The sequence below is a fragment of the Rattus norvegicus genome, chromosome 19, assembly GCF_021556685.1.
Source record: "Rattus norvegicus strain SHRSP/BbbUtx chromosome 19, alternate assembly SHRSP_T2T, whole genome shotgun sequence".
NCBI lineage: Eukaryota > Metazoa > Chordata > Mammalia > Rodentia > Muridae > Rattus > Rattus norvegicus.
Window position 1 is genome coordinate 2,347,877 of NC_141552.1, and position 19,100 is coordinate 2,366,976.

Consider the following 19,100-nt stretch of genomic DNA (forward strand, 5'->3'; position numbering starts at 1 on the left):
TGTCATTTCAGTCTTCAGGATTCTTGTGTCTGAGAAGGAAGACATTGTTACCCACATGTACAGTGAAAAACAAAAAGTAACTAAGTACTACATTGTAAGTATTCTTTATTATTTGCTTGATAATACATAGATGCTTTGGTCATCATTGCTTTCTGTTATACTTGCCATGTTAAAATGACCTTTCTTTGAGCAAACAGACTATTCTTTTGCATATCTTTTGTTCCCCAGGATCTAAAATATTCTTCTTTTTGAAATCTTGTCATAAATGAATATTTGTGATTTAGTTTTTTATCATTCACTTCCTAGGTATCATCAGAACAGCCCTTCCCAATATGGACAGAGAAGCCAAGGAGGAGTACCATGTGGTGATCCAGGCCAAGGACATGGGTGGACACATGGGCGGACTCTCAGGGACAACCAAAGTGACGATCACACTGACTGATGTCAATGACAACCCACCAAAGTTTCCACAGAGTAAGGAGTCAGAGCTGGTCTTTGCTAATTGCCACTGCTCAGTCAGATCCTCATATTCTCATTCTAATTTACCCAACTTTCAAAAGGAAGAATCTAGAAAAGCAAGAACTACTTTCAGGATTTTTGCACAAGCCAAAAACGACATAACAACAGCTTACAAACACACAAAAGAAAGTTAAACGCTATAGGGATCATGAGAAGACAGGAGGACGTTAAACACTGTATAACTCTAGAGTTCAGAATATCTATGTCTTGAAGTATTTTACTTATTAGATATTAATAATAAAAGGCAGGAATCAATTAACCTTCTCCTGTTCCAGTGTTCTTCACCGATGCTAACATTATCATGATCTGATATTTATCATACCATAAAGAACTGTCCCACCTCTTGATGATTGCAAGTAACAGTCATGTATTTGTTTCTTGACTTCAATTTGTGCAGAGCATAGGAGAAATAGTTACTCTGTTGTCACTCTAGCATCAGCTGGGCACTGCTTTCCTGTGGCAGAAAAACCCATTTCTAAGATTCCTTAACAGACTGGCAAATTGAGATTGACTTGTGCTTCCTCTACACATGGGCCTTTCTGTGGCTGAGTTCTGATCATGAGAACCTGTGACCACAAGAACCAACTGTGTTGTATTTTCTGAACTGACATCAGAAGTCATGTGTCTTCTTTCCCAGTAGCCTTAAGGCTGCCAGGATGTCAGTGGAGCTCAGCCAGACCTCACTGGTCTATGCAAGGACCATAAAGTAACATTGAGGGGGCCTGGATGATGAGAGGAATTCTTGTATATTTTTGGAAAATGACATCTTAGCATCTAATTTAAAATCAATCCTTGTTCAGATTAATCCATCTAGTGCTGATTTTTGTATCCTTTGGGGAAAAAACTGGCAATAATTGTTCAGCCATTTTATTTTTATTATTGTACAATATTTATGAAATTATTGAGGGAAAATAAAGTGTCTTGGCAGTTAAGAGTATATAATGCTTTTGCAGAAGATCATGGTTAGGTTCCCAGCAAAAGTATTAGTGACTCTGAACAGCTGTAATTCAGTTGCAGGAGGATCAGTAGTCCTCTCTTGGTCTCGGTTGTACCTGTACTCCTTTGCACATATCCAGACGAATACGAACATGAAAATAAATATTTAAAATTGTTATGTTTACTATTTTAAATTGTGTTTATGAGTATGTCGATATGTGGATATGTTTTCCTATATGTAACTGCCCACAGAGGCCAGAACTGTCAGATATCCCTGGAGCTGTAGTTATATGTGATTGTGAGCTATCTAAATTGGGTGCAAGTCTCTGGCTTACACAAAGAGAAACATAAGCTCTTAACTGTGAGCTATTATTCTAACATCACATAAAACAACTTTTTGGAGATAATATTATTGGAATATTGACATTAATAGTAGCTGCTGATTGCACCATCATTTAATATTTGTTCACTATTGTTATAAATATCTAACAAGAGCCTATGCTGTATAAATAAAAGTGACTTCTAGGAAAAGTACAATGAGGAGACTAAAGAATTTCTGAAGCCATATTTTTAATAGAAATACAGAATTATAACACAATCAGAATGACTATGAGGTTTCTAGTAATGACAAAAACCACCCATGGCTCCAGTTACAGAGAATCTGACACACTTTCTGGTCTCTACAGACAACACACACACACACACACACACACACACACACACACACACACACACGGTATACACACATGGTATGCACTAAGGAAGCCAAGGTAACAATCTACCAAATAGAGATATCAAGGTAGAAGTTCATAGGATCACCAACTGGGTAGAAAATGGATACAATAAAATCAGGAAAAGAACACAACACTGCAACACATAGTAGGATGAGACAGAAAATGAAGAGTTTGGAACACCCACCCAATGCCAGTGGGCAGAGCGCTAAAGGGGAGGGTTCCACCCACTCATAGTGTGCCTTTGACAGAGTGCTTTTTTAAAAATGTCATATGACGTTACTACATCTCATTTCTTTACTGAAAACTGTCCATTTTTTTCCCTAAATGAAACTCAATACCTTGTCTATTTTCAGTAATGCCCTTTTACACACCTCTTTCCTACTGTTATTCTCCTGTAACAGAAGCCCCACTCTTACTCCCGTCCTTGCTATCCTGTACATTTTCAGAATCTTCTCACCCGAGGCACTCTGACATTTGTTGTTCCTTGTTCTGTGACACTTATTCCCCACATATTCACACACTTGTCTTGCTCAGTTCCTTCACTGGAGTGCAAATTTCTTCCAAAGGAAGACTTTTGTCCCTACCCTGTCCAAAATAAATCTAGGTTTCCTTCTCATCTATACATACTTAACAATAATATATGTGTACTTACATAAATCATCATAGGAAAACATATCACACTCCACCGTCATACCTGGTCATATACAGCACAACCACTCTCATAATTGCACACTCATTTGTGTAGCTTCAACATTTCTTCAGACACACACACACACACACACACACACACACACACACACACAGACCCTTTATCCCTTACTATACAATACTACTTAGTCTATAACATCATAGTGTATCTAGTTATGTTTTATTTTCCTTTCTTTTATACCATGTTAAGGATTATAACTCTTCTTTTATCTAGTTTCAGAGCTAAAATAGTGTATAACATTATTTACATTCATGATACATAAATACTATACACATAAATATAAATATATATGTGTGGCACCATTTTCATTACTAATTAATATAAAGATAAATATGGAGGGAGTAGGCTGTCTAAAAGCTTCCAGAGAATTCCATGCTTAACCCAGTTCAAGGAGGCAGAGTAAGATAAGAGAGAAATATCTCTGCTAAAGAGATATTCTTGAAGATAAGATTTGTATTTGTCTCTAAAATAAATACGAAGTGCTTAAAGCTTTTTAAGCAGAGTGGTAAATTTGCTCTTCTGTTTCTGTTTTTCCTTGAACAATTAGTTCATGGACTCCTCGGAATTAGTTTGTGAGATACCCTGAAAAGGAAGTCTCGGGTGTTCTAACATGTGGATTCTTTCATAGGTCCTTATCACTGCTTTCCTTCTCTCATGTAGCAGGTGACCTCATCCTCTCACAAGGACCTCAATATTGTTTTATCATCCTGTAAGGAACACATTCTTCCTGTAAGCCAGCCATCTGGGATCCACTTCCCATCCATCCGACTCACTTCTGTGTCTACCAATAGAAAGTTCAATTTTAAACCCTTTGAGAAATTTACTGGGATTCAATGAAATCTGAAGTCTTACAGCTGCCAAATAAAAAGGAAAATAAAAGTGGATGTCTTCTTCTTTCAGGCGTGTACCAGATGTCTGTTTCAGAAGCAGCTGTCCCGGGGGAGGAAGTAGGAAGGGTGAAGGCTAAAGACCCAGACATCGGAGAAAATGGCTTAGTCACATACAATATCGTTGATGGAGATGGCATGGAACTGTTTGAAATCACAACAGACTATGAAACACAGGATGGTGTGGTGAAGCTGAAAAAGGTAGGTTAGAGAAAATAGACATGTCAGTCATGTGATATGTGTTGCCCAGGCAACCTAAGGAAGACAACACAGACTAATAGCTAAGAGATGGGTCTATGAAAGACTGAGGGAGGAGTTCACAAATTCATCACAAATTGATGAATTTGTGGCTAAGGCCTGAACTCTGAGGATATAACTGAAGTCTTTTTCATACCTATACTGCATAAAGTGCAGGCCAAAGAGCAGATTATTCTTGCCTAAAGTTTCTGGCTTATTGTCCTGTATTTTGAGATATTTTTCTGATGAGAGAAAAGACAAATTGACAAATCTGGGTTTTGAAAAACCCACTCTAATTCCATTGAGGTCTGTCAGACTAAGTCAGTTAATACAGAATATACAATGGTCTTATTTCAAATATTGTAGTTCATTCTTGTGGGATGTTTGTGAAATTTTAACTAATCTCCCTTTTGCTATTCTTTCAAATATGAACTTAAAGTAACAATAAAGGTTCTCCTTCCTTATTGATTTAAACTCTCATCAGAAACAAAACATATCCCTGCATTAATTAATTACATAAAAGAGTATATTGTTTCTTTTTGTTTAGGTTTAAATAAACCAATCTCATATTTACTCTATAAGGCTATGGGGCAGAAATAACCCACCTCTCATTCATTTTTTAACATGAGAAAGTCATGAAATAAATAGATCATTCCAATGCTTAATAATTCCTGAACTTAATTTTGTAATTGGGACTGAGACTAACTCAGTCACAGCCAAAAAGACACATGTGGAATTCAAATATAGATGGTATTGAAGAAGTGTCCCTCTTAAGGCATTTTGGAAGCAACTGAGCCAGAAAGTCAGATAATATTCCATTTAAAGTGAAGAAACAATTACAGTCCTTTTCTAAAGCTCTTCCCTTCTGATTTACCACTTGAGAAATCAACACCTCTCCATCATCACAGAGTATGGAGCATTAAATGTGAATTGGTTGAGGGGATTACCTTGGTTTTAATCAAGCATTCATTTTCTACTAGGTTTTATAGTATGAATATTAAGCTTCTTGGTTTGATAGAAAAGATTGGATTGTAACAATGAGAAAAAATTAAATTGAAGAATCAATAAAGGAGTGAGTACCGGGAGAGGAAGGGAAGGTGGCTCCGGGGAGGGTAATTTTCAGCATCGGAGCATGCGTGGCTGATCTTTCTCTATAAGACAAAGCACATTGGGAGGGTGGGGGGTGAATCACTAAGAGGACATAGAATGAAGAAAATGTAGGTGACCATACGGAGAAAAAAATAAAACCTCAGGTGGAAATTGATGTAAGGCTCAGATACTTCCAAAAGTCTCCACTCCAACTATGACTCATGACCAAAGATGTCTAATTATCAGCCACAAGAGGATGGAAAGCTGTTCTTTCCTGTGTCTCTTTTGCAAAGTAGCTTTGTGAACTGTGTGTAGCTGTCAACTTTCTTCGTTAATTAATATTACTATCCCTCCTGCATGACACTGACCCATGAACGTTGACATCAGAGATTCCTGCCCCCCATCGTTTACTGCTCCAGTAATTGGATAGTTGACTAGGCGAAGGTTGTCACCTGTTTCCAGTGTGTTCAAGGCATAAACACGTACCGTTCTTAAATCCTGAAACATTTAAATCACACCCATGAAACTCATACATGGCAAATGAGCTCTCTGCATATGATTAATTTGTGCACTTTCCCCCGATTCACTGTTTATTACAGGCAGCAGGATAAGCTTTTACAAAGCAATGACATTTAAATTTAAAACAATGTAGGCCCTTATTTAATTTGGAAGAGAAGATTTGTCTTAACTTTGTACCACAAAGTTCCAAATGCCCAACAGGAAAATGAACTCAAAATGAAATTAGTAGGCTAAAAATTTTGAAATGTCTTTTGGAAGACATTACATACAATTTAGTAATATAAAGGCATATTGAAAGATCCCATAGAAATAGTTTTGTATTTCAAAGATTTTCTTTAATACAACATTTTAATTTACTTCGTAATTTAGGTGTTTATTTTCTTCTGAGTTAATCAGTTATAACTGTCAGGCAGCTTTGGTAAAAGCAGGGTATCTAAAAGGTAAGAGATGAAGAGCTAGTCACAGGGAATCACAAATTAACAGGAGAGTTTAGTAAAACATCAGTTATCAGGGGAAGAATTTCTTCAGCCTTGACGTTATTGATACTTCAGGCTTGAAAAATCTTGGTTATAGAGGAATATTCCAAACAATATAAAACATTTTATAGTACCTGAACCTTGGTCATATAATTCTCTTCACCCCTCTCTGTTATGATAATGGCTAAAAAATATTGTTTTAATTTTTACCAAATACCTCTGGAGTGACTGGGAGCAAATTTAGCCCCCGGTTGAAAATTCACCGATGTCAAAGTGTGTGAGAGCATCCGTGTGGGCAGGGCAGGGCTTCTGAGAGGAATATATCCTGAGCTGATCCTGACAAAGAAAGAGCACTTTCCCAGATTGACAGAGATGAAAGGAGGCCGAAACCTGGCTTGAGAAAGACTGCTTTCAGGGAGAACAGCATACAATGAAAAGACTGCAAGGAATTTTCTCCTTAGAGTGGAAACACACAGTAGGACTATTGAAAAACTATGGGTGGGGTAAAAAAATAAAAAAAAAGATTTTGAAATCAGAGAAAAGGCATAAGAGTATGGAAAAAGATGCCAGGGACCTTGAGGAATTGGGGAGTTGTGTTTGGAAAAAAACGGGATAGATTTTAAGTGATATCTTAAATGTTGACTACCCATCAGCCCTCCTGCCTGTACAATCAAAAGGACTGAGGTACAAAACCACATGGAAAATTCACTCTTAGGTATCTGACAGACTTGATAGATACCTTTTTAAAAATACTTTAAAAGTACTTATCAAAATAATGTTTGTTGACTTCTGACCCAGGTTCAGAGTTTCATGTCAAAGAAGAAAAACCTGTGTCCTGAGTATTTAACTGTTCTCTATGCAGTTCTATACAGAACAATGTAAGAAACAAATTAACTTCTAGGTGGCTAGACATCTGTCAGGAAGAAAACTCCAACCAACTGTCCATTATAGTATCATTGGCCAGGTAGAAATTTCTTCCACTGTAAACAAATGCCCACATAGCTTCTTAACTGTCCTTTGAAACCAAGTAAATCTGTGAGGTACTGTGAGAACAGCAATGGAAGGCACATGAAGCATTCCTTGTTTTAGTCAAATGTTTTTATCGTATTTTATTTTATTTGTTTTGTGAATTTGTACACATAGATGCAGATATATAATATTCTGTATGCTTCCAGTCATAAGGTGATCTGATTTGTAAACTTAATGTCACAACATAAACACTTTACATGCTGTTATATAACACACATAATCATTTTTAATGACTACATTGCAACCAATCCTATTGATGGACCACGATTTCCTTAATAAAATCTCACAGTTGGATTTTCTGTTCTATGCGTACATTTCCCCAGATTAGATATAACCTTCTATTATAGCTAACAAATATTGTGCATTTTCAATACTGTTTGTTTGCATTTTCTGTAGAATGAAACCCTACGGGAGAATTTTCAGAGGTGAGGATTAGTAAGCTGCGGTGGGCATTAAGATTTTATGGCTTATGCGGTGTGTCGCCTCATTTAGTTTTATTTCAACTATTCATAACATGGATATAAATGTCCACATGGGGGACTACCTCGAATCCTGTTTGGAAGGAGAAAGGGAATTTATTGTAAGTAAATGCTTAAATGTTATCGAGGCATTAGCCCTGCTGCTCATTCAGTTAAATGATTGATGCCTATTACTACCAGAGGGAATCCTTCCTGGTTATATGGAGGCAAAGATCAACAAGGCTCAGTAGATCCTTTGGAGATGCTCCACCACTAGCAGTGAAAGCGAGCTATGAGACCACACACAGCTGTTTGGGGCAATTGAGCAGGAATTCTCAAAACAATGAAGCTGGGCTAACTTCCAGGGTACTTAATACGGCCTCATCATTGTGGGAAAAGATATTTTCCACAAACCATTGCTGATACCTGGAGCTCATAGTATGGGAAGATCTCGATAAAACCAATGAGTTAGACTGCAGCATGACCATGCTACTAAAAATAAACAGGGCTTTCTAGTAGAAAATATACCTAGTAGGATACGTCTGGGTCCTCAGGAATCCTCAAGTTCAAAAGGTTTTGTTTTAGTAATAGCAGCATTTTCTAATTACAATTCACCTGGTTTCAGACTTATCACTTTCCAGTGTGTGATTCAGTTTCAATATGACAGAGATTTCTAAGAAATTGCAGGAGCCTGCTATTGCTAATCGATAAATAACTTTTTTCCTGCTTCTCAGCAATATGTCCAAGAACCTAGGAGCTTTTTGGTTCCACCTAAGAAGATAGAATAAGGGAGAATTAGAGGACAGGTTTATTAGTAGAAAAGAGAAGTGGTCCTTGATTCCAGGGAGAAGAGGAGGAGGATGGGAGGTAACCGAGTCAAGCAAGGATGCTGAATATGTTCAAGCTTTCCGAAATGATGACGGTCTTGAGTCTGGAGCACTGCAAAACTAGGTCAATTCTAAGCCTGTGATTGTGTATCCATTCAGATTAAGTATTTGCTAGGTAAATGACAACTGTACAAAAAGTAGATGCCAGCCTTTACAGATCAAGCTTATTTCAAATATTTGTTAGGTCTGCCTCATTGGAATATTGCTTTGGAAGTTGTGTCTTAGGTGTTGGGCTTAATGCAGTTTTGCTTGTTACCCTTTGCTAACTCTGTGTATTCAGAAATAAGTAGGACTTTCCATTAACATCCCTGTGACTGTGTCTATTCAAACTCTAGCTCTGAGTTGTTTTTCTTGTATAAGAGTATGTTCCACTTACACTTGTTATTCTATAAATGGACCATTTTGTTATATATGTGTTTTGACCAAAGGAAAGTTTACCTCTACTGTCAATTATTTATCCATAAGAAAAGATAATCTCATAAAGAGTGCACTCAATACAGAGCTATGGCATCCCATTTCAGCTAGAAAGCTATAAACATCTATTAAAGGGAGGACTGGGAAGCATAAGAATACATTAAAACATTAGAATTATTCTGAAATGCTAGGATTCAAAGATTTAGAAAAGGCAAAGTTATGCCAATAAATATGTAGGACTGGAGAGATTTCTCAGTGGTTATAGCACTTGATGTATAAACAGTTCACATGAAGGCAGGCTCCCAGATGACTGAGCCTATAAACACATGGGTTGGTGGATCAGTCTACCTGTGATTTTATTTCTATGAAGGTAGAGACAGGGGATCGTTGGATCAGCCTGGGTATCTTGGCTGGTAGTAAAGTATTCATGATCTAAGAGTTCAATTGAGAGGTCTTAGGTGTATGCCCATGTACAAGGTGAGGAAAGATTGAGGAAAACTCTCCATGTTAGCCTGAAAGATATGCACACACATATATAAATAGAAAAGGGAAGAACGTAAAATAGCATTATTTAAGAGCTCCACCTACCAAAATATGTCTGTAAACTAGGATAAATAATCCTATGAATATGCTGATGAGGTTGTTGTCTTTGGGAAACAAAATCTAGTCAAAACTAAACAAAAGAAATGAAGCCATCAGTACGATGAAGCTGGGACGTTGTGTGTTTAAGTAGTAGGCAGTGTGGAGCAGTTATTAAATTATTACTAGATTTGTAGCACTTCACACAGTAGGCACCACATGGATGCTAAGTCCATTTCGGTGGCTATGGCAAATGTGGTTGGCTGTATAGGGAGTGGTACTTCTGTGTTTGCCATGTTCCTTGCATCATATAAACCTTATGTTTCAACAACTTTTTGTTCTGATTATCTGACCACATGGCTTACAATTATTGAATATTGGATCGGCATACATTTTTCTCTCTTTGAGAAACAGTTTGCTTCATTCTGTATACAACCAAGTTTTTATCTTCCACCATTCTTCAAGGAACTAGTTTCCAATCTTCTTTTCATTCTTATCAGCCTGTAGATTTTGAAACCAAAAGAGCATATAGCTTGAAGGTAGAGGCGGCCAATGTACACATTGATCCGAAGTTCATCAGCAATGGACCTTTCAAGGACACAGTGACTGTCAAGATTGCAGTAGAAGATGCCGACGAGCCTCCCATGTTCTTGGCCCCAAGTTATATCCATGAAGTTCAAGAAAATGCAGCTGCTGGCACTGTGGTTGGGAGAGTACATGCCAAAGACCCGGATGCTGCCAACAGCCCAATAAGGTACACATGCATGGAAAACCTTAGAAACAGAAAAGTTTAGGATGAGTCTTGCAGGAACCATAGCGTTTCATTTTAAAATATGTACAGGTTCATCAGATTTATATGAAACGATTCCACTTCATTTCTAGCTACCTCAGTTCTCTACAAAACAGATTCTTGATGTATATTGGTTGGTATATTTGTTAGCCAGGTTAACCTGTTTTATGGAACTGAGATGCAGCATAAATAGTTATTATGGAATAATGGTAGCAATTATTATGTATTTAATATCTCCTTACACATCTGTGACTTTATAGTGCATTAGACATATGACCCAATGTATCTTCTTCACTTTGTTCCTACATCGACTATAGTCTCTTAAATTGATAAAAAAGAAAAAACTGGGATGCAGTAAGGTGAAATGAACAGAAAGGCCTAATTTGTGATCTGCTACAAGTCATAGGGAAGCTCTGTCTAACCCTTGCTGAGCACTTTGCAAAGATAACAGAGTTCCCAACACATGACTTTATTTCTGCAATTCAGAAGCAGAATTCTGCTTCACCTTCCCACTGTTAACCAGAATTACTGAGCAATGAGGCTGGAGATCAAAAGGGCAGAGTAATGAGAATGGGGCAGAGAAGGGATTTGACTCACAGACACAAAGACATTTATAGGGTACAAATATGAAAGTAGTGTGAAGTCCAGTTTCATAGACTAGGTTATCTTTTGTCCTCTCTATGCTCACTTAGGTACTTTCCTTTTTCCATCTGTATCTTCAGGATCTCTCTGCATCCAGACTCATCCTGACAGCAACCTTTTAGCCAAAATTACTGCTAAAAAATGTACATCCAAATACCACATGATTGAAAAGCAGCATTACTCAGGAATGAATTATCTCTCATTAATTCACCTTCCAATATAATCTATTTATTGTATTATTGTATAATATGACAATCTATTATTGTGTAATCTATAAATTGTATTTAAAGATCCCCAATCCATGTAAACCATTCTCCAAGGCAGATGTATTAACTCATAATTCTTACCCTTAACATGCTCTGTCTTCAGACTGAGATCTCTGCCTCCCAACTGGTGGTGTAGCACTTATTATGTTAATCTCAAATAGGGTTGTGCCTGTCTCATCTAAGACTCAACCTTCAAGCCAAATCTAGACAAATGATTCTCTTATCCTTCCATTTCTCTTTCCTTCTCTTTATCCAACCTTATCACCTTTCCTTCATTGCTTGTTTCATTCTGAAATTCTCCACGTTATAAAGTATTGTATACATCCTTTCAAAGCATATAAGTATTTAGTTTCACTCAAGTAAGCTAATGCCACATGTGATCTTAGAGTACTGGGTGCTTCTAATTAGAATCTTTTGGAGAGTCAATAACATTGCAGATTACATCTGAAATTCATTTTGATTGCCAAATTATATTCAATGGTATGAACACCCAGTATGGTTTTTTAATCTATGTGTCATTTACATGGATATTCATGTCATTTTAACTGTTGGATTTTACAGATACAGCTTCTGTTCACACCATTCCACAAATCTTTGCATACACATATTGTCTTTCTCTTGGCTATGTAATTAGAATTAAAATCGCTTAATCATGTAGCAACCCTGTGTTTAAACTTCTGAGCAGCTGCCAGTTCTTTCCACACTGGCTGTGCTATTTTCCAATAGTGTCAGCTATGTGGCTTATATCTTTTTTATTCTAGGAACCTTAATAAATTCTGAAATACATGCCATGTTTGTTTCACTGACATATAGTGAAGCACCCATACAGATATCCATGTAGTAGCAGTCTATGTCTCTCTAGAGAATAAATGGCTGTTTAAATCCCCTTTCCATTATGCAATTGTATTAACTATCATTTTATCATTGAATTATAACAGTTCATTATGTATTCTGGCTGCCATAGAAACTTGTTTGATTTACAAATATTTTCTCTTATTCTGTGAGCTGCCTCTAAATTTTCCTATTTCTTTAGAGGCAAAAAATGTTTCTTTTGATTATGATTAAGTTCACTCTTTTCTTCCTTGGTGGTTTGTCAGATTTCCAAATTATTCTAGATAAACTCAAAAATACTTCTCTATTTTCTTTGAAAAAAATTTAGTTTTAAATTTTTATTTAGATTTTTTATTTATTTCAAATTGGTATCTGTGTCTGATGCATGAGAGAAGCTCATCACATTTCCTTTCAGGTGGATGTCTATATTCTGGGCTCTCAATGGGAGTCCCTTTAAATGTGTGCCTATCCACATGCCAGTGTCACACAAGTTTGATTATTATAATATTAAAAGAAGTTTTGATGTAAAAAACTGTGATTCCTTTGCTATGTTTTAAATTATGTTTTATAAGAAAGTAATAGTAACATTACTTTGAGTTATCTATGATCCTTCCATGCTACAAAAAGCAGAGTTTGTTGCTTTTGACAGGGTCCTTATATCTTGTACAGTCTAGAATGTTGGTTAGTTATCTCTTGACATTGGATGTTTGCTCCCTTGTGTTCTAAGTAATCACTGAATTCTTCTACTGACTGTGGTGAATATTTCTGAATGAATAATTTAATGACTCTGATTTGCATTAGTAAGTCAGACTCTTAGGTCTGGAAGTGATGACATTTTCTTCTGGGACTTATTCAACAAATCTGTATTGAGCATATACCAGAAAATCCCGATATAACTGAATAACTCCAAAAAAAAAAAAAAGTCCAATGAGAAATTTCTACAATAAAACTATTCAAACAGCCAAAGCCAAAAACTATGTAATCTCTGCTGGTGAAAATAGCTTAGTCAGTCCTAGTCTTAGTAGCATAAGGACCTAGGTTTGATCCCAAGAACCCACTTTTGTTGTAAAGCCATACATTTGCTATGTAGATAGTTGAGTGAATAAGAGTAATTCTTGTGCCAACACAAAGACCAATATTCAAACCTCCAGAGTCTACACAAAATGTCAACTATGGCTTGCAAACCCAGCAGGGGGTAGAATAAAAACTTGTAGACCCCTGGTGCTTGCTGGCTTCCAGCCTAACTCCAGGTTCAGTGAGAAATGCTGCCTCAAAGGAATAAGGTGGAAAGAAATAAAGTAGGACATTTAACTTCCTCCTCTGGCTTCTACACTCCACACCTATGCCACACAGACATATATAGTACACACACTTAAAAACACATAGAAATGCACTAAGAAGAAAAAACAAGCAAAACAAAACATATTTGCATATAAATATACATGTATATGTGCACACACACACACACACACACACACACACTTGAATGTGACAGAGTATGCTTCTAACTTCGGTATTAGGGAACCAAAAGTAGGGGGAGGGAATTCCTAAAACTCAATCCCAAGCCAGCCTACCCTACTTGATGAACTTCAAGAAAGGGAGAATTCTGTCTTCAAAAACAAGATTGGCAGCCATTAACAAATGGTACCCAAAGTTGTCCTCTGGCCTCCATCTGCAGGTGCACACATGTTGACATGCACAGCCATGAACCCACACACACACACACACACACACACACGCACGAATATGCATTCTTAAGGCAGTTCATATTGAAAAAAACCAAGCAAACTTAAATGAACACTGCAATTTAAATTTCCCCTTGCCACAGCTAAAATGACCGGTCTGAACCAGAAAACAAAAGGCAAAGAGAAAAATGGAAGCCAGGAAAGGAAGAAAGACAAATACTCACTGATAAGAATGTAGATTTGCATTCTTATTTGCATAAGAATGTAGATTACATGAAATAGAACTGGAGACTAAAGAATCCACAGAGCGCTACCATATGGTCTAGCACTATTACGAGTGTGTATCCATCTAAAAGAAAAAAACGTGTAAGTTGAAGGGACATCTGTACCTCCATGCTTATTGCAGGACCGTTCGCAGTAGCAAAGATATAGACACAACCTAAATGCTCATCCAGTTAGTGGATAAGAAAATGTAATGAATCCTCACATCCCAGAACTGTTCAGCAATAAAGAAAATCATGGAATTCTATCATTTTCAGTCTCAGGGATAAACACGAACCAGGGGGACATTTCCTTCAGTGAAGCAAGCCAGGGCAAAACCCCAAACATCCAAACAATGCATAAGAAAACAAATAGTGCATGATCTCATGCATATGTAGAGTGTAAAACTCTCAGCTAAATTGAGTAGTGTTGAGCAGTGATTAGAGACACTGGAGAGAGCAGTATAGCTGGGGACATGAGAAGAGTTGGCTCAATAGACTTGACATTGCAGTTAGAGTAAACACTAGTGTATTGGTGACCATGGCAAACATTAATAATCTGAATACTTTGCCACATATCTTGGAAATGGTTTGAATGTTCCCCATGGAAGAAATGAAAAGCTAAAGATGATGAAATGTTAATGTCTTTTATTTGAAATTAGCACAATGTAAACATTTGCTGAAGCACTATCAGAATCATACATATCTATAATTCTTGCATAAGAATAAAAACAATTACTTATCTCCCATGCTGTAACAACAGAAAAAAAAGAAAACTAAAAACAAGAGGAGTGACTATAAAGAAATTTATGATGGACCCTGGAATATATACACTTCATGAAATAAATGGGGATGCAAGGTGTAGCTCAGTTGGTAGAATTTATACCTAGCCTACCTAAGGCCCTGGGCTTGATCATCATCAGAGCATTTATGAAATAGGAAGGTGTTATAATCTCAGCACTTTACAGGTGGCAGCTGAAGGATCAGATGTTCAAGGTCACCCTTCGGCTAGTCATTAAATTTGAGCCAATTCTGGGTTACTTGACATTCCAATTAGTTTTTAAATGGCTGGATAGATATATGAACTGCATTTTAGAATATCATTCTTATTGATTAGTGATACCATTTTTGAATTGTTGTTTGAATCTAAACAATACATTCAAGGCAGTATTTCTGAATCCTTATAGATCACTCTGAGGCTGTGGGTGTATCAGAAGCAGCTGATGGGGATACTAGAGGGAAAATATGTCTTGCTTAAGTTTAAACTCAGTTGACCAGTGTTGGAGACTAGATTTTAATCCAGATTGATTTTAGCTTCAGTCAGCTCTCTTAGCTATAGGTCATTGTTAATAACAACAACAACAACAACAACAACAACAAAAAAAACTATTGCCCTAGAACATTTGTTTTTTAGTAAAACAAACTCTTTACATAATGACAAAGAGAGCCTCACTATGCCTTTGAACTACTTCGATATGTTCATAGTTATGAGTTAATATAATTTATGTTTGACCTAGAATATCGAGATGTGTTACTGATTTTGAAGAAGAACATCAACATAAAGGCCCCTGGAGCAACTCCTTATTTCCCCTGTACTTTATTGTCTCCATGGATGCACATCTGCAATCCATTTATTCGGGTCATTTTTCAGTGCTAGCTGTTCTGGGCTTGCAGGCAATTTCCAAGTCTATAATTATCCACAGATTCTCAATAACCAAATAGAGCCAAGTCCCTGTCCTAACCACTTGGGTTCCTGTTCTTAGAGCTATCAGACAAATTACGGGTAGACACACAAGTTTACATTAGATCAACTTCTTAACCATTTAAGATTATGGTTACTCTCCCCTGTTTTGGGACTTTAGTCTACAATGTAAACACTTAAGATTGTGTGTGTGTTCATGTGCAATGTGTGTGTGTGTGTGTGTGTGTGTGTGTGTGTATGTGTGTACACATGTATGGTATGTGTAACTGAATGTGTGGGGTATATGTGTATGTGTTTGTTCATAATGGTGCATGTACATGTCTTCACATGTACATCCACAGGTCAGAGGTAAATACTGGGTGTCCTCTTCAAATGTTCTCCACCTTACTTTCTTTGTGAGTCAGAATTTTAGACTGAATCTACAGCTCACCAATTGGTTAGAGTGTTTGGATAGCAACGACTGTAACCCCAGTGCTGGTGTTATAGAAAGGTGTCTCCATGATGGGCCTTTATGTGGTGATGAGGATCTAAGTTCAGGTCCTGTTGTGTATGAAACAGGCACTTTAACGACTCAGCCACTCTCAGTACTTCTCCAAAACTCTGAGCAGGTTATCAGATGTCTTTTACAAGATTTTACAGCACATTATTGGTTAGCATTTTATTCTCTTACTCAAACAGTCTCTGTCCTTGGTTTCCTTGAACATTCACTTGTTCCTGCCTCCTATCTGGTGCCTTGTTTAGTCCTTGATCACTTTTTCAGCACTAGGGGTTTCTCTAAGGCTCAATGTTTTGACTTCAAATTCTGTCTGTGTCTACTAGTTGTTACATCCTACTCTCTGCTTCTGGGTTGATTTTTCTCTTGATTCTAGTTTTGAATTGATAGTAGTATGGGCTGTTCGCTTTTATCCTTCATTGTTTCTTTCTTCACACACTCAGTTATTCTTTGTAATGATAGTTGGAATAGGCATAACATTCTGAGATAGAGAGCTTGGCAGTTGAGCATCACCAATTCTGTGAGTTCAGGTTTCAGTACTGTAGACAAACAGGAGAGGTTACCTGTGAGCCCATATTTACTGTGTCTTATATGTCTTTTGTTTATTCCTCTTACACAATGCCTCCTCTCTGTCTACTTCTCCCTGCATCCTGGCCCATACCTACCCTTTCTCCAAGATCCAATACTCTTCCACTTCTCTACAGAAAAACAAAACAAAACAAAACAAAACAAAACAACAACAACAAAACAGGTCTCCTAGTAAAATATGGTATAACAAGATGCCATAACTAAGCACAAACATTCAAATCAAGGATGGATGAGGCAATCTAGTAGCCGGAAACATGTCCTAAGAATAAGCAAAATAATCAGGGACACACAAACTACCCATGACCACTTTTAGGAGTCTGTCTGATGTTTGGCTGTAGGTCTATGCGTCTCTACCCATCAGCTGCCTGAGGGATAATAAAGATCGAGCTAGAGCTAGGCACTGATATATGAGTATAGTAAAATATTATTAAGGATTAATTAATTAATTAATTAATTAATTAACTTGGCAGGTATATTTGTTTCCATTATAGGTCTTTGGCTCAACTGGCTTTCTTTCTTCCTTCCTTCCTTCCTACCTTCCTACCTTCCTACCTTTCTTCCTTTCTTTTTTTCTTTCTTTCAATTATCTTATATATTCACATTTTAAATGTTGTTCCCTTCCCAGTCTCCCCTCCACAAGCCCTCACCCCACCACCTCCCCTTCCTCATCCACACATCCACTCTCACCTTACTCCTTTAGCATACCCCTTCTCTGGGACATCAATTCTCCATAGCACCAAGAACCCATTAAAAAATTCTGGGTGTTATGGATCAAGCTTATAGTTCTTATCTTCTGGGTTATCTGTCCATGGGGCTTGCTTACTTGGAGAGCACTCCAGGGTAGTGACAGACACTGTTCCCCAAAACAATGTTGTACAATTCACGAATTTCAAAAGCCAAGGTTTTCTTTTAGCCTCTAATAAACATGTATATACAAGTATACACATTTACACACATTTATTTGTTATGCACAAATGTATAGCCATCATCAACATCACTATATTAACCAACACCAGCTCCATCCAACTCAAATCCCTCTATTTCTGCCCATCATAGAGTTGAGTCTTTGCTCTCTTAACATTGCAGCATATTCTTAGTTGAACTTTAACCTCTATTTTTTTCTGAATTAACTTAATTTTGTGTTTCATCATAGCTCCCTATCACACATTCAGGCAAGAATGTTCCCAAAACTCTGTTAGCCATCCAGATCTGTAAATCTTGACCGACTCCTACTGTTGCTCTATTTAACACATAGTTTTCAATTCCTCTGGCAGTTCAGTTGATATTTCCTTTATTTCAAGTAATCATCTAATTCTTAAATTTCCTCTATTCTCTTTTTCTCAGATCGTCTTTTCTATGTTACCTGAGTAGTTGTTCAGTTCTTCTGATTTCACTCATTTGCTTCTTTGCTTGAAGGTCTTCCATGGCTTTTCATTAGCTACGCGGTGGAGGTTACCTCTGACATCCGAGAGCTTTCCGTCTCCCCAAAACAACAGCCACAGGAGCAACAACAACTAAAGCAACTGCTCCTTTGGGTTGCATTACTTAATGTCGGTGAGGCATGAAGATGTCTCGCTTTATTCCTGCATACGGTGTAAAGTTAGGTACAATTGCTGTTCCAGTTTAAACACAAATATGCTGAAGTTCAGCATTTTAAAGTAACTTTCTCCAAATTATATAATTCTGATTATGTGCAGTACAAAATCTAATCCAAAATCCAAATCCATGCATCACTATTGTATCTGTAGAGTAATATCTCACCTCAGCATCTTCCTCATTGCACAAGTGTCCCCATGGTACTTAAATTGAAAGCTGCCTTGTGGTCAGAACCAAATCAACTGTTGCACAGAGTTAGCTGCTGCAGACTCAGCTACAGAGCCTCTACCGGCTTTGGCAAAATGAAAGACAAAGTTGAAGTTCATTCCCGGGGGAGAAAAGGAACTTTATTTCTCTTAAGGAGCTGTGTATTCAAAGTACATCACAAATGACCTCATGTTTGAATACTTAAAATGCTACCAGATGAGTGACTGTCTTTTCTGGAAAGGATGTGACTGATCTAAGATAAGAGGAACATTGGTTCCTCAGAAACCAGACATAGACCACTTGTAAATCTCCTCCTGCATACATTTAGGAAAGAGTAAGGTCTTTGATATTCAGAATCTTTGCTTCCTCTGCTTTCTTGTAATTTAACCACCACTAGTGCCTTAAAATAGACATATTCTATACATTTTGGAAAAACATAGCCAAAGCATCTAACATCAGGAAACTCTCTTTTTTTGAAGTCCAGTTGCTATGTGTATAAGCGTGGTTTATCTTTGTTTTTCCCTTTGGGGTTGGCGTGAAATAAATTGGTGGAACCTTTCAAGCTTA

At 37.2% G+C, this 19,100-nt stretch overlaps 1 protein-coding gene across 4 annotated transcripts in view; it reads left to right on the forward strand.

Moving 5' to 3' along the window:
- Window positions 1–19,100, forward strand: part of Cdh11 (cadherin 11) — a 156,565-nt gene that overhangs the window by 116,710 nt on the left and 20,755 nt on the right. For all 4 annotated transcript variants that reach the window (XM_087595276.1, NM_053392.1, XM_087595275.1 and 1 more), the window contains 3 exon segments: window positions 307–474; window positions 3,799–3,986; window positions 9,974–10,227. In XM_087595276.1, the coding sequence (XP_087451402.1) occupies window positions 307–474; window positions 3,799–3,986; window positions 9,974–10,227 (610 nt within the window).